Below are 12,457 nucleotides of genomic sequence, written 5' to 3'. Positions count from 1 at the left end.
CTTTCGACCGAAAAAAAAATAAACACATAGATATTTTTTTAAATATTAATTAATTATGTAAAAATCATTGAATGATAAGAGATCAGATTAATTTTAGAAAAATAGTTTAATATATTAATAACTTGAATATTTTTAATTAAATTAACTAATATTATTAAAGTTTTGATTCTTTTAAAGTAATAAATGTATTTTAAAAGGTAAAGTACATTCATAATTACTGTTTATTAAATGAATGATTAACATTTGTAATAAAATCAAATTTTTACAAAATAAAATTTAAAATAAATTATAATGTTGACTATTAATTTTTTAATTTATAACAAGTATTACACTTTATTCTTTAAAATATAATTCTATCACTTTAGAGAAAAGTTAAATTTTTAAAAAATATAATTTAGTTAAAAGTATATTATAATTAAAAATAAACATAATATATATATAACTAAAATAAAAGTTGTATTATGATTCAACATCAGCATCCACGTATCATATCCTTTTGTTTACTTTTTTGTTCTTGTTTTCCGGTAAGGCGGTAACAACAACGTAGTTTTCATTTTCTTGTGACCGGGTTCAGTAGTGGTGGCCCAAAATATCACATTACATAATGTCACAACTCACAACACAAGACATAATCTCCACCATTAGACACTAGCCCAATATCCACCAATCTTCCTTCTATAAATACCCATTCCACAGAGTGAACACACCCGTGAGAGAAGGTAGCTAGCCATGGACACAACATTGCTCCTCAAACTACTCACTCTTGTAGCTCTTTTTGGTGCTCCTTCATGCTCATCAGCTTCAGATCATCTCATAGATGCATCCAAGTTGAACATGTTTGTCGATGACCTTCCTCTTATACCCACAATTCCTGCCTTCCATGTTTCAGATGGCGTCCCAAAATCCAAGTCTCTCGAGATTGGCATGTTCATGAAGAAATGGGTATGTACTTTTTCTTTCTCTTTTTAAAACTTGCTTTTTTTACTTCTATGTTTTTCTCTAGTGTGCCATGCCAAATTCTTTCTTTGCTGCTTTCGATAATTGTTAGGGAGCGATCTTCATGGTTTCTTAAGATTGAACTCCAAATACAAAAAATAGTTCTTAGCAATCAGCATAGTGTATGACATACTTCTTTGCCCCTCATTTGGTGCTCTTCACAAGTTTGGGCATTAAAAAGTTGTTTTTTTAATTAAATTATCATTCATTGAAATTTAAAAGTTTATATAAATTAATAATTTATTTCCTTCAACGGTCAATTAATTCAATTTTTCTGCATTCTTTTTAACACTTTTTTTTTTTATATTAATTAATCTACATGTAGTATCTTTATATTCATAATTCATTTTCCCAAATCGGAATTCTGAAAGAACTCTGACGGTAATACTCAAAACAGGAAGAAAAGAAAAAAAGAGAAAGAGAGAGAGAAAAAATCATAGAAGAGAGAGAAAATAAAATAGTGATAAAAAGAAGAAGAAGAAAAATGGTGTCAAAAGTGAAATGGAAAGAAAATAGAGGAATGTTAAGTATTTTTCCTCAAAACATACATTTACTGAAATCTGTCTGAAACAGTTTTGCAATCAAACTCTTGAGACCTTGACCAAATCCCATGGCATGAGTTTGATAATGTGCATGTGGTTGAAGAAAATGTTTTGTGTATGTTATTATATTATTCAAAACAAATAAATATTGGTCACTCTTTTCTTGTTACATTTCAACCCTCAACACAACTAATTTCTACTTTTGTTATTGATCTACCCTCTATTTTCTCACACATTCAGAACTTACTCTTATTCCATATTTCTACTCAATTCTTTCCGAAACCCATCCAAATTTACTCACAAAACAATAACGACACTTCCAACGACAGAAACATGATTCATCATCACGTGCCTCTGTTTCTAAAGTATTTTTTGGAATAAATTTTGCTGAACCCAGATTTAGTTTTGCTTTATTCTTTTTTGATGCTCCAAATTGTATTACAATTCTAAATAAAATTTGTTAGAAATTTAGTATTACTTTTTTCTGCTTTCATCTAATAACCAAATATTTAACATAGTGTGAGAATTTACAATCTGAGTTATTATATCTAGGTGTTGTAGATCTTTCATTACTTTTTTTAAAAAAAAATTGTTTGTTATTTTTTTCATAAGTGGTCATGTTAGATAAAAAGAAAAGGACGAGTGGAATATTTGAAAACATACATTTACGTGATACATGTATACGATTGACGATAGAATTGTAGAAATCGGATATTACACATGGTACAAAATAAAAAAAAAAGATTAGCCAAATCACTAGGCTGCATATTTGTAGTAATTGGTCAAATGTCTTTAATATTTGCAGTAACCTATGACATGTCTTTAATATTTGTAGTAATTGATAGCATATTTTAAGGTCTTACATGCTTATTCCTTAACGATGTTCACAATTCTCCAGAACCACGCAAATTTCTCTCCCCCAATAAGTTTCTACCAGAATTCAATGTCCAAACGCAATCTGTTTTAAAAATGAGATGTTTGTGTAAATTTTTTTACACCGTATTCAATCATATTTTTAAATTATTTTATTTTAGTTTTATTTTATTAAATAAATAAATAACATGATATTATTAAAAGATATGATTGATTGTTAAGTTTAAAAATTGTTGTTTGCTTTCTTGTTTTTTTTAAAGTTTATTTCTTTCTTTCTATGCGTTGCCCAACCAAATGTTACTAATATATATATATATATATATAAAATTAATTAATTTAGTAAATTTACTGGAACCTTCTGCATATGCATGAGACAGTGGTCTTACCTAAGAAATGCCAGTTTGTAAAGCTGCTTTAATCTAATTGTGATGTTCAAGTTCAACTAATGTAAATTATTAGTCACTTTTTTACTGATTAAAATATTTTTCACATTAAAAATATAAAATATATTTTTATTTAAACATTCCACTTTTAATCCTTTCCTCGTGTCTTTACCAAAAAAAAAATCCTTTCCTCGTGTAGCCAAAAAAATTCATTCACTTTTTTAATCCCATCTTTAGGACAATAATATCATACAAAATAAAGGGTATCCAAAATCTCGTTTCGTGACAGCCCCTATCTAAAGACTCTTTGGTTGTCAGATCTAACTGAGTAGCAGTAGTTGCAATTAGATAAAATTATTTGGGGTTTAATTGTATTGGGTAATCTGGAATTAAATTTTAGTTAAACTTTCTAAAATGTTATTGACTCCTGTTTAGTAAGATTGAGGTTGCGTTTCCTTGTAAAAAAAATTTAGTTATAAAATGCCAAATACCATACTGTTGTGGTGTTGGTGCTATTGTTGTCCAAAAGTTAAAAGCTTTCCATATTCTTTAATTGACGTTAGTTCATTACTTTAATGGACCATAACACTAAATATTAGTCATCCTTAGATAATTACGCAAAGAATTGGTTCGCCAAGTGCCATCCACTCTTGCCTTGACATTGATAATTCCACTATGAGTATCGTTTTCTTGACCACACAATTGTCAGCTTTTATGTATTATAATTTAAATGCAACAATATTCCACAGACTTTACATGCAATAATATTCCAGAGTAGGGTTTCAGTTGCTCTGTTCACATGTAATTGGTTTAATATCCTATAGCTTTAGGATTGGATGTCTTCCCTTTTTATCCATTTTGATTTTATTGAGAGATGTTTAAAGGAATTGTAAAATATCTTTCGTGTCCAAATTCCAAAAGTTAAAAGCTTTCTAGATTTTCTAATTGACATTAATTCATTGACTTCAGTGGACCAGAGGCTCTGAGGTTTCGTCATTAGATAATTAACAAACAATTGGTTCCCTGTACATCGAAAGTGCCATCCACTCTGGCCTTGACATTGATAACTCGGTTTCCACTATGCCCAATGTCTTCTTGTTCACACCATTGCCACTCTTAAACATATTTTCAGTTTAGGGTTTTTAGTTGGAAGGGGAAAATTTTTGAAATTTGAATTGAAAAGAAAATAAACTTTGAATTTTTATCTTTAAAAGCCAAGCAAACGAAAATATATATATATTTTATTCTATGTTTTTCTTTTTCTCTCATTTTGATCTGCATTCTTATGAATTTATTCCGTTTCATCTAAAACAAATGTATTGAATTTTTTATTTATGTATGTATAAGATAGAAACGGTTTTATTGAAATTTGTGTGCAGAAATTCCACAGGGATCTCCCTCCAACAAGAGTGTATGCTTTCGGAAGAAGCGAACAGGAGGCAACAGTTCCAGGTCCAACGATCGAGGCCCTTTACGGCGTTGACACATATGTGACGTGGCAAAATCAGCTCCCTCCAAAGCACATACTTCCGTGGGACCCAACGATTCCAACGGCCATCACAAAGAGAACACGTGGCATTCCGACAGTGGTCCACCTCCACGGCGGGATCCACGAGCCAGAAAGCGACGGAAACGCGAACGCATGGTTCACAGCAAAGTTCGAGGAAAAGGGACCCACATGGAGCAAGAAAACGTATCACTACCCAAATAATCAACAACCGGGAAACCTATGGTACCACGACCATGCCATGGGGTTGACCCGAGTCAACCTTCTCGCTGGCTTACTTGGCGCCTACATCATTCGCCACCCCGCCATCGAGGACCCGCTAGGGTTACCCCGCGGTGACCAATTCGATCGACCGTTGATCGTGTTCGATCGCAGCTTCCGCACCGACGGTTCCATCTTCATGAACTCCACTGGGAACAACCCTTCCATACACCCCCAGTGGCAGCCTGAGTATTTCGGTGACGCTATCATTGTCAACGGCAAAGCCTGGCCGCGCCTCACGGTACGACGTCGTAAGTATAGGTTCCGCATAATCAACGCCAGCAACGCCAGGTTCTTCAGATTCTTCTTCACCAACGGCCTCAGATTCACACACGTGGCATCTGATTCCGCTTATATCCCAAACCCTGTAACGGCCAACCAAACCCTGGTGGGGCCATCTGAGATCACAGATATAATTGTTGACTTTTCTCAATCCAGGAGCAACGTTGCCATTCTGGCTAACGATGCACCCTATCCTTACCCTTCTGGTGACCCCGTCAATGAGGCTAACGGAAAGGTCATGAAATTCATCATCCTACCTTATCAAGAACCTGACACGTCACGGATCCCTAAACGCTTGCTGGAATACCCTGCTCCAGATTTATCCAGTGTGGCGCGCACACGCTACGTTGCTATGTACGAGTACGTTAGCGACATTGACGAGCCCACTCACTTGTACTTAAATGGAAAACCGTTTGATGCAGCGGTTACGGAGACTCCGAAGGAGGGGTCCACAGAGGTGTGGCATGTGATCAACTTGACGGAGGATAATCACCCGCTTCACATTCATTTGGGTTTGTTGAAGGTGTTGGATCAGACGGAGCTAGTGAAGTTGGATGAGTTTAAGGAATGCATGACGAAAATCAACGACGCGGTCAAGTGCCACGTGGAGCAATATGCGCGTGGGAAGAAAGTGGACGTGCCGGCACATGAGAAAGGGTGGAAGAATGTGTATAAGATGATACCCGGCTATGTGACAAAGATTGCGGTCAGGTTTTCTTACATACACACCAACTCGTCCTATGAGTTTGATGCAACAGCAGAGCCTGGTTACGTGTACCATTGTCATGTGACTACTTTACCCTTTCTTTTCTTACTACTACTTGAAGCAAAATTATTCTGGTTCAGTTTTATTATATTTCTTAATTATTTTATGCAGGTCTTGGATCATGAAGACAATGCTATGATGAGGCCCTTGAAAGTCATCAAGTGATACCAAACCAAGATTTGCATCAATTCCGTGGAAGACACAGAGATTGGGCAATTCTTAGATAATTCGTATACATGCAACAAATATTTATAATTTGCTAGAGACGTTTCATAAACAATTTCTAAGAAAAGCATTTGCTTATTTTGCCATCGTTTTCTTTTTCGGGTAAATCTATACCTATTATAAAAGAGATATCGAGAATACATATTTTTTACTTTTTAGTAGGTCATAATATTCCTCTAATGTGAAAAAACAAAAAATCTTATATGTTTTTTAATAATTATACATAATTTTTTAATATTTTATTTATGTATAAATTAAGTACTAAATGTCTATCTTTATAGAAATAAAAACCATTTCTTTTGTTCTAAGGTTTGCTTTATGAGTTGGGGGTGACCGTTGAGCCAAAGGCTTCAAAGTGATCCATATTGTGTTAACTTTGCTCTATGTTTGGTTCGGAAGTGATGAAACTAGAAATAAAGAAAATAAACAGAAAGAAAGTACGAATATATTTTCTTTTGTTTGATGAAAAAAAATGAAGTTGAAAGTTAATCTAAAGAATTTCTTTTTCTTTTTCTCTTACACTTCGTCCACCCAACCAAACTTAAGATTGGAGTTTGATTGCTAACACTTGACAAAACTTGTAGTTATGTGTTTTCTGACTTAAGACATTCAGAAGCTACGTGTACTCTCCGCTGATGAATTTGACATGATTTTGGTGACACACTTATGTAAAATCAAACAAAGTGTATGTTTAGACGAATATTTTCGAGGGTTATAATAACATCGGTAAAACTTTTATTAAGTATTACACCGTTTATTAATTTTATACTTTCTCTGTTTTTTTATTATTGTCTTTAAGGTTATGCACAAGAATTAAGATAATTAAGATAATAAATAGGTACATTAGAAAATGAATAGACACATTGTTCAATAAACATGCATTAATTATTAAGGATAAAAATAAAAAAGAAAATTAATAAGTCATTAGTTTTAGAAAAGTGACAATGAAAAAAAAATAACAAAATTTGATATTAAGGTATAAAGTGATATGAACTTTCAATCTAACGGTTGTATTTACAAAATTCACATTTAATATAAAATTATTAAGCGGTGTAATACTTAGTAAAAGTTGCATCGGTCTTATTATAACCCTTCTCTATTTTCACAATTAATTTTCAACAGGTTTTATTTTATAAAATTGATTTTGTTAAAATTATTTATGCATATATTTTAATCTCGCATTGTAAAATTGATTATGAGTCGTCTAAAATTAATTTAGTTAAAATAATTTTTGGTAATTTTTGTATTGGAGAAAATAAGTACACAAAATTTGGTTACTACCTTGCATTTAGAATAAAAATATTAATTCAAACGTAAATTATTTTGTTTGAATACAAATGTTATAAAATTAATTTGAGAAATGCTCATCCAAATCCAAACATACTTTTACAACCATTATTACTACTATATACTAACACAATTATCATACTCGTTAAATTAGCATATGATATTTTTCATGGCTAATCTTATGACATTTCTTTTTAAAAATAAAAAATAAAAAAGGTCAAATCCAAGCCTTTTTTTTCTTTCTTTCTTTCTCAAAAACCACTTAAAAAATTCTTAATATTTTTTCAAAAAGAATAAATTAAATATATTTTCAGAATTTGTTTAAATACAAAGTTAAAAATATTTTACAAAATTTTCATTGAAAATAAATAAATTTTTATATAAAAATTCTAAATAAGTATTCTTAAGTTTGTATAGAGACTCTTAGTATAGGTTAAATGCTCTTAAGTTTAAAAACTTAAATATTCTTTTTTGTTATCTCATTTATGACAATGTTTTATAAATAATCCTAATTTTAAAAAGTAAATGAATAAAAAAAGACAACTTTTTTTTTTTTTGTGAACGACAATAATCATATCTTAACAAGAAAAAAAATATAGGACTAAACATAAACATTGTCATATTTTTAATGATTATAAAATATTTGAACTTTTAAAAATTAGAAATTGTTTGTCAATTAACTTAAAACTTATTTTTAAAAAATTATAAGGACAAATGAGAGTTATTAGAATTAGATTTAGAGGAATTAAAATGGTCTTTAGATTGAAGTATGAAGAGTCTAAGTATAATTTAATTTATAATTAATATAGCGTGTCATTTTTTTTATCGATATATAGTGTGCCAATTTTTTATACATAAAAATCATAGATAATGTGTCAATTTAAATATGAGAAAATTTATTTGCACAAAATTATATAAAGAAATTACAATAAGAGAAAAAAAAAAATATGACATAATAAATATATAATAAAAAATTGATTGTTGTATAAATTATTATATAAATAACATGTCTTTTAAAATGAGTTGAGATAAAAGTTTAAACATATGTTTAGTTATTTAAAATTTGTATTGTGTAAATTTAGACCTTTATGTTATAATGCATTTGGTTATTATATTTACTATGATACATCATTAATTAAGTCGAAGTATAAGCATTAAATATTTATCTAAAATATTATATAAAAGAAGATAAATCTCATGCAAGTAGTCATATATATATATATATATATATATATATATATATATATATATATAAATAAAAATCCCAAGTTAAGTGCAAATAATTTGAACTTGTATTTTGCTGAGATTACTGATGACTCCATATTGTCATTGTGAGTATCTTAATACTCGCATTTTGTGTTGATTGGTTCTGTCACATTTTCCTTTTCTTCTCAGGCTTCACTAGATGAGACTGCACAGAAGAAAAAATTGTTGGCAAATAAATTCAAATGCCTTCCGGAAGAATTAAAACAAATTAAAGATGACCGAGATTGCCAACAGGTACAAGTACTATCTTTGACCAGCGAAGTAGAAAAATACAACGAACATACAGGGAAATCATGCGCCCAGTTGGATACGTTGACAATCAAAACAAATGCTCTTGAGGTTTGTTGCATTGTTTTGTCCCTATTGATTATTTTGATCCTTTTAGTTATTAATTATGCACTTGTGTGTTCATTAGATTTATAAAAGATACTGGCTTTCTTTACAGGAGACTTGTTCTTCTCAAAGGGACCAAATAAATTTGCTGCAACGGAAGTTAAAGGTGAGTGTGTGTTTCTTTTTCCTTTTTAATCATCTTCCTTGTACCGTGACATAAGGCTTTGTTTGTTTGTTATTGATTTCCTGGTAAAACGCTTCATTAAAATTTAACAGGGAATCAATAAATGATTACATGTTTAGATGGTCTTTGTTGATTTTTGCTACTAGTAGTTACTAGTTAGTGCATATTTGTTGATTCTTGCTTCCAGTTGTATTAGTTGATTTTTGCGAGTAGTAGTTTCTAGTTCGTGCATATTTTGCTTACTAAAACTATTATTTTCATATTGTTAGGCGGCTTCAGAAACAATATTCGTGCCTATTTTGACAAGGTATTTAATCAAGAAGCTTCTCAGCAAGATGTTTTCATTGAGATAATAGCTGGTACAAAGTGCTCTTGATGGGTATAAGGTGATTGTTAGTTTGCCTCCTTTGGTTCATTATGCTAGGAATAATAATATATACTAAGAAAATAGGTAAAAGATACTTGCTTTCACTATGGGGACTTTGTTTTATACAAAGGATCGGAAGGAGTACTTAGTAAGAAAGTTGGATAATGTATCTATTGAAACTAAGGCCGAGATTTCGTATGTGTTAGATGAAGAATCGACTATAAGTTTCTTAAATTGAAATAGTGAAAAAACTACACTGATAGTAGTATGATACTACTCACATGGATACCAATGACCATGTTTATAATTAACTGAATGAAGTAACTAAACTTTTAAATAGGATGGTCTGAGTATGCATGGTTGCAGTGAATTGAATTCTATCAATAATTAGAAGCAGCCATTAAAGAGGACGCAAATAGTTGGTGTTGGCTCTAATACTTTTGACACGTTGAACTTGATAATATAATGGATGTTTGTAAACATAACATCCGATTCATCATCAACTCAAGAGTCACTTTACTCTCTTGAATTTGCCTCTAGTGTCCATGTCTGCAAGCGGCGTCACACATCCTAGCGGTTAAAAGAGAGGCCACACTCATAATTCATAACCAAAATAATTGAAGGTTTTTCAAGAAAAGAAACAATGTAATTAACAATTTTCTCCTTTATCAGCTTGGTTCTCCTTTGCCATCTTGCATCAGTGGTTTTCAACTGGGTGTTTTTTCAGTGTGTCATAGAGATAATAAATGATTATCTATTTTGTAAATTTTAGATAGACAGTAAACTTTATCGAATTTTTGGTATAATTGGCTTCAATTTTAGAGTTTCTGTATATAATTCACGGTCCCTTATCATATTATTTGACAGTCACATTTGCATGGATAAAAACTTCCATTTTTTTTTTAATTTCTTTTTACTTATTTTTGCTTTCTTCAAAGTCTTTTAAGTATCAGTAACAATGTTACTTACATACGTATTTGTTACATCTCTCCAAAAGTTATATTTATTCTATTTATGCAAAGGTTGGTATACGTATCGACAAGGATGGAGATACTACTACTATTACATATTAGCAGTTTATTTAGTAATCAAATCATCATTAGCAAATCAAACACGAACCAAGTATTAAATGAATGTGCTTATATATCAATGTAAATTTATGATTATAGCATTTTCGAATATAACGCGCACCATGCACAGAAGTTTTTAAAATACTCTTTTTTTAATGATTTCAAGCGAAATAAAAATATTATATTTAATTTTGGTCCTTTTTATAAGAAGGAATATAAAATGTCTTTTGCATTAATATAAAATATTTGTGTTAATATAGTATTTTATACAGATATCATTAATTAAAGTTATTCTTTTAAAAAATAATATAAATTTGGGACAGATTTTATAACTTTTGAAGATCTTTTTAATAGAATAACTTAAAAAGTATCATTCCAAATTACTCGTACAAGTTTTTCCAGCCTTGTATATAAATTCTCCCAAATTGGAAAAAAAAATTGTTTTCATTGCAAAAAAGTGATATAATAGACTGTTATGTTCGGATAATTATTTGCATAATTAATCTTGAATAATTTTGATTTTCTCAATCTTTTTTCTTAAAATTAATTTTGTACACTTTTTTCATCTCACATTGTAAAATCGATTATGATTCAAAATTGATTTTGTTTAAGTAATTTTAGGTAATTTTTGCAATAAATAAAAATTATATTAAATCTTATTCTTAATATTGCATTTACAATAAAAATATTAATTCAAACATATGTTATTTTACTTTAAAATCAAATTTGTAAGATCAACATGATGAAGTCTTATCTAATTACAAATTTATTGTTGTCACAATATCACCAACCCTTTCACAAACATAGTTAAAAGACAAATTGAATTAGATGTTTCAATCCATTTTGTAAAACAATAATTATAATTGAATATAATTTATGAAAAGAAAATTAATCACCTTACCGAGATTGTAAAAAATATCGCAAAATGAAAAAAGAGTTATATAATAAAAGGGTTGAGATTGTAAAAAATATCACAAAATGAAAAAAGAGTTATTTAATAAATGAATATTAAGTAGGTTGATGGAATCATGCCAAGGAGGTCAATAGGTGATACCTTGAAGGAACCAAGAAAAATGGGCTAGACATGAAGTTTTGGGCCAGTCAAGGCCCAATGGGCCCAATGGGCCTGGAATGCCCAATTTGAGCTTCACATGGGCCATCTCTTGATAAATCCATTTTTATTATATTTTGTACATATTATATTAGTATAGGTTTCACATATTTTGGTCTTGTATTTTAGACCACATAGATTAACATTTTTTGGCCATAGGCTTATTGGGCCTAGTTTTGGGCTTCATGGGCCTTTGGGCTTTTGGTAACCAATATTGGGCTTATTTTGTTTTTTTTATTATTTCCTAATGTTTGTATATGTTTGGCCATTGTATTTAGGCCATTAGCATAGTAATATTGAAGGAATACTAAAATAGATCAAGAAGCTAAAATCTAGGTTTTATTTAGTGCATGTTTGGTTTTGATTTATGAACGTGATTTTTCTTTCTCTCTCCACGTTTACAATCAAATTTACGTGGAAGCTTGAATTTTTTGCTTCCTGTAAACGTGAATTTTCACGTCCAAAATCGGAAGCAAACACACGCTTAGTAGTCATTTGAGATGCATTTGGATCACATGTTTCTTGCCAAGCATGGCTGAACATGTGCAGCTCCAAATACACTTTAAATGTCCCCTAAACGACATTTAGATGCATGGCAGCCCCATATTCACGGACTAAGCACATGGAGCCTTGAATTTGAATTCAAATTTTCATTTGAAATTTGAATTTTTGGCTCCAATATTGGCTAGTGAAGTTGGCGCCACCTAGCTTGCTTCTAGGATCTATAAGTGCTTGTTCCTTCACTCTTTGTAAACACTTTGAGCATAATTGGGAAATATTATGAATACATTTCAGATTTCTCTCCCCAAAGTCACCTAGGTTCTTAGTTTAGCTTTAGGAATCCTTCACTTTCTAAAGTTAAACCGTGAGCCATCCTTTGCACTCCTAGCTTGAGTGCTTCCTTATAAGATTTGGAACTCCAAATCTTATCTTCTTCATTTCTTCGTTTTGCTGGAATCAAGGTCTCAAAGGCAAGATCCATTACGGATTCAAGCAAGGAAGAT

General features: G+C 30.6%; 1 protein-coding gene and 1 long non-coding RNA gene across 2 annotated transcripts; both read left to right on the top strand.

Moving 5' to 3' along the window:
* The first annotated feature begins 619 nt into the window (after positions 1-619).
* On the top strand, positions 620-5,921 carry LOC109795542 (multicopper oxidase LPR1). The gene is made up of 3 exons (XM_020355077.3): positions 620-942; positions 4,174-5,631; positions 5,722-5,921. The coding sequence occupies exons 1-3, from the start codon at positions 730-732 to the stop codon at positions 5,773-5,775; spliced, it is 1,725 nt and encodes a 574-aa protein (XP_020210666.2). The 5' UTR covers positions 620-729; the 3' UTR covers positions 5,776-5,921.
* A 2,516-nt stretch (positions 5,922-8,437) lies between these two features.
* LOC145949478 (uncharacterized) lies at positions 8,438-10,895 on the top strand. The gene is made up of 3 exons (XR_014427688.1): positions 8,438-8,727; positions 8,834-8,887; positions 9,175-10,895. It is a non-coding gene; the product is annotated as an uncharacterized LOC145949478 (long non-coding RNA).
* The last annotated feature ends 1,562 nt before the right edge of the window (positions 10,896-12,457 follow it).

Source organism: Cajanus cajan, chromosome 7 (assembly GCF_000230855.2).
Source record: "Cajanus cajan strain Asha chromosome 7, NIPB_CcT2T_4, whole genome shotgun sequence".
Lineage (NCBI taxonomy): Eukaryota > Viridiplantae > Streptophyta > Magnoliopsida > Fabales > Fabaceae > Cajanus > Cajanus cajan.
This window is presented reverse-complemented; position numbering and strand designations above follow the sequence as displayed.

Excerpts from the sequence above, each read along its gene's own strand:
- LOC109795542 (XM_020355077.3), top strand. The coding sequence starts at position 730 with ATGGACACAACATTGCTCCTCAAACTACTCACTCTTGTAGCTCTTTTT. Across the intron at positions 943-4,173 it reads GCATGTTCATGAAGAAATGG|AAATTCCACAGGGATCTCCC; the intron begins GTATGTACTTTT and ends ATTTGTGTGCAG. Across the intron at positions 5,632-5,721 it reads GTTACGTGTACCATTGTCAT|GTCTTGGATCATGAAGACAA; the intron begins GTGACTACTTTA and ends TATTTTATGCAG.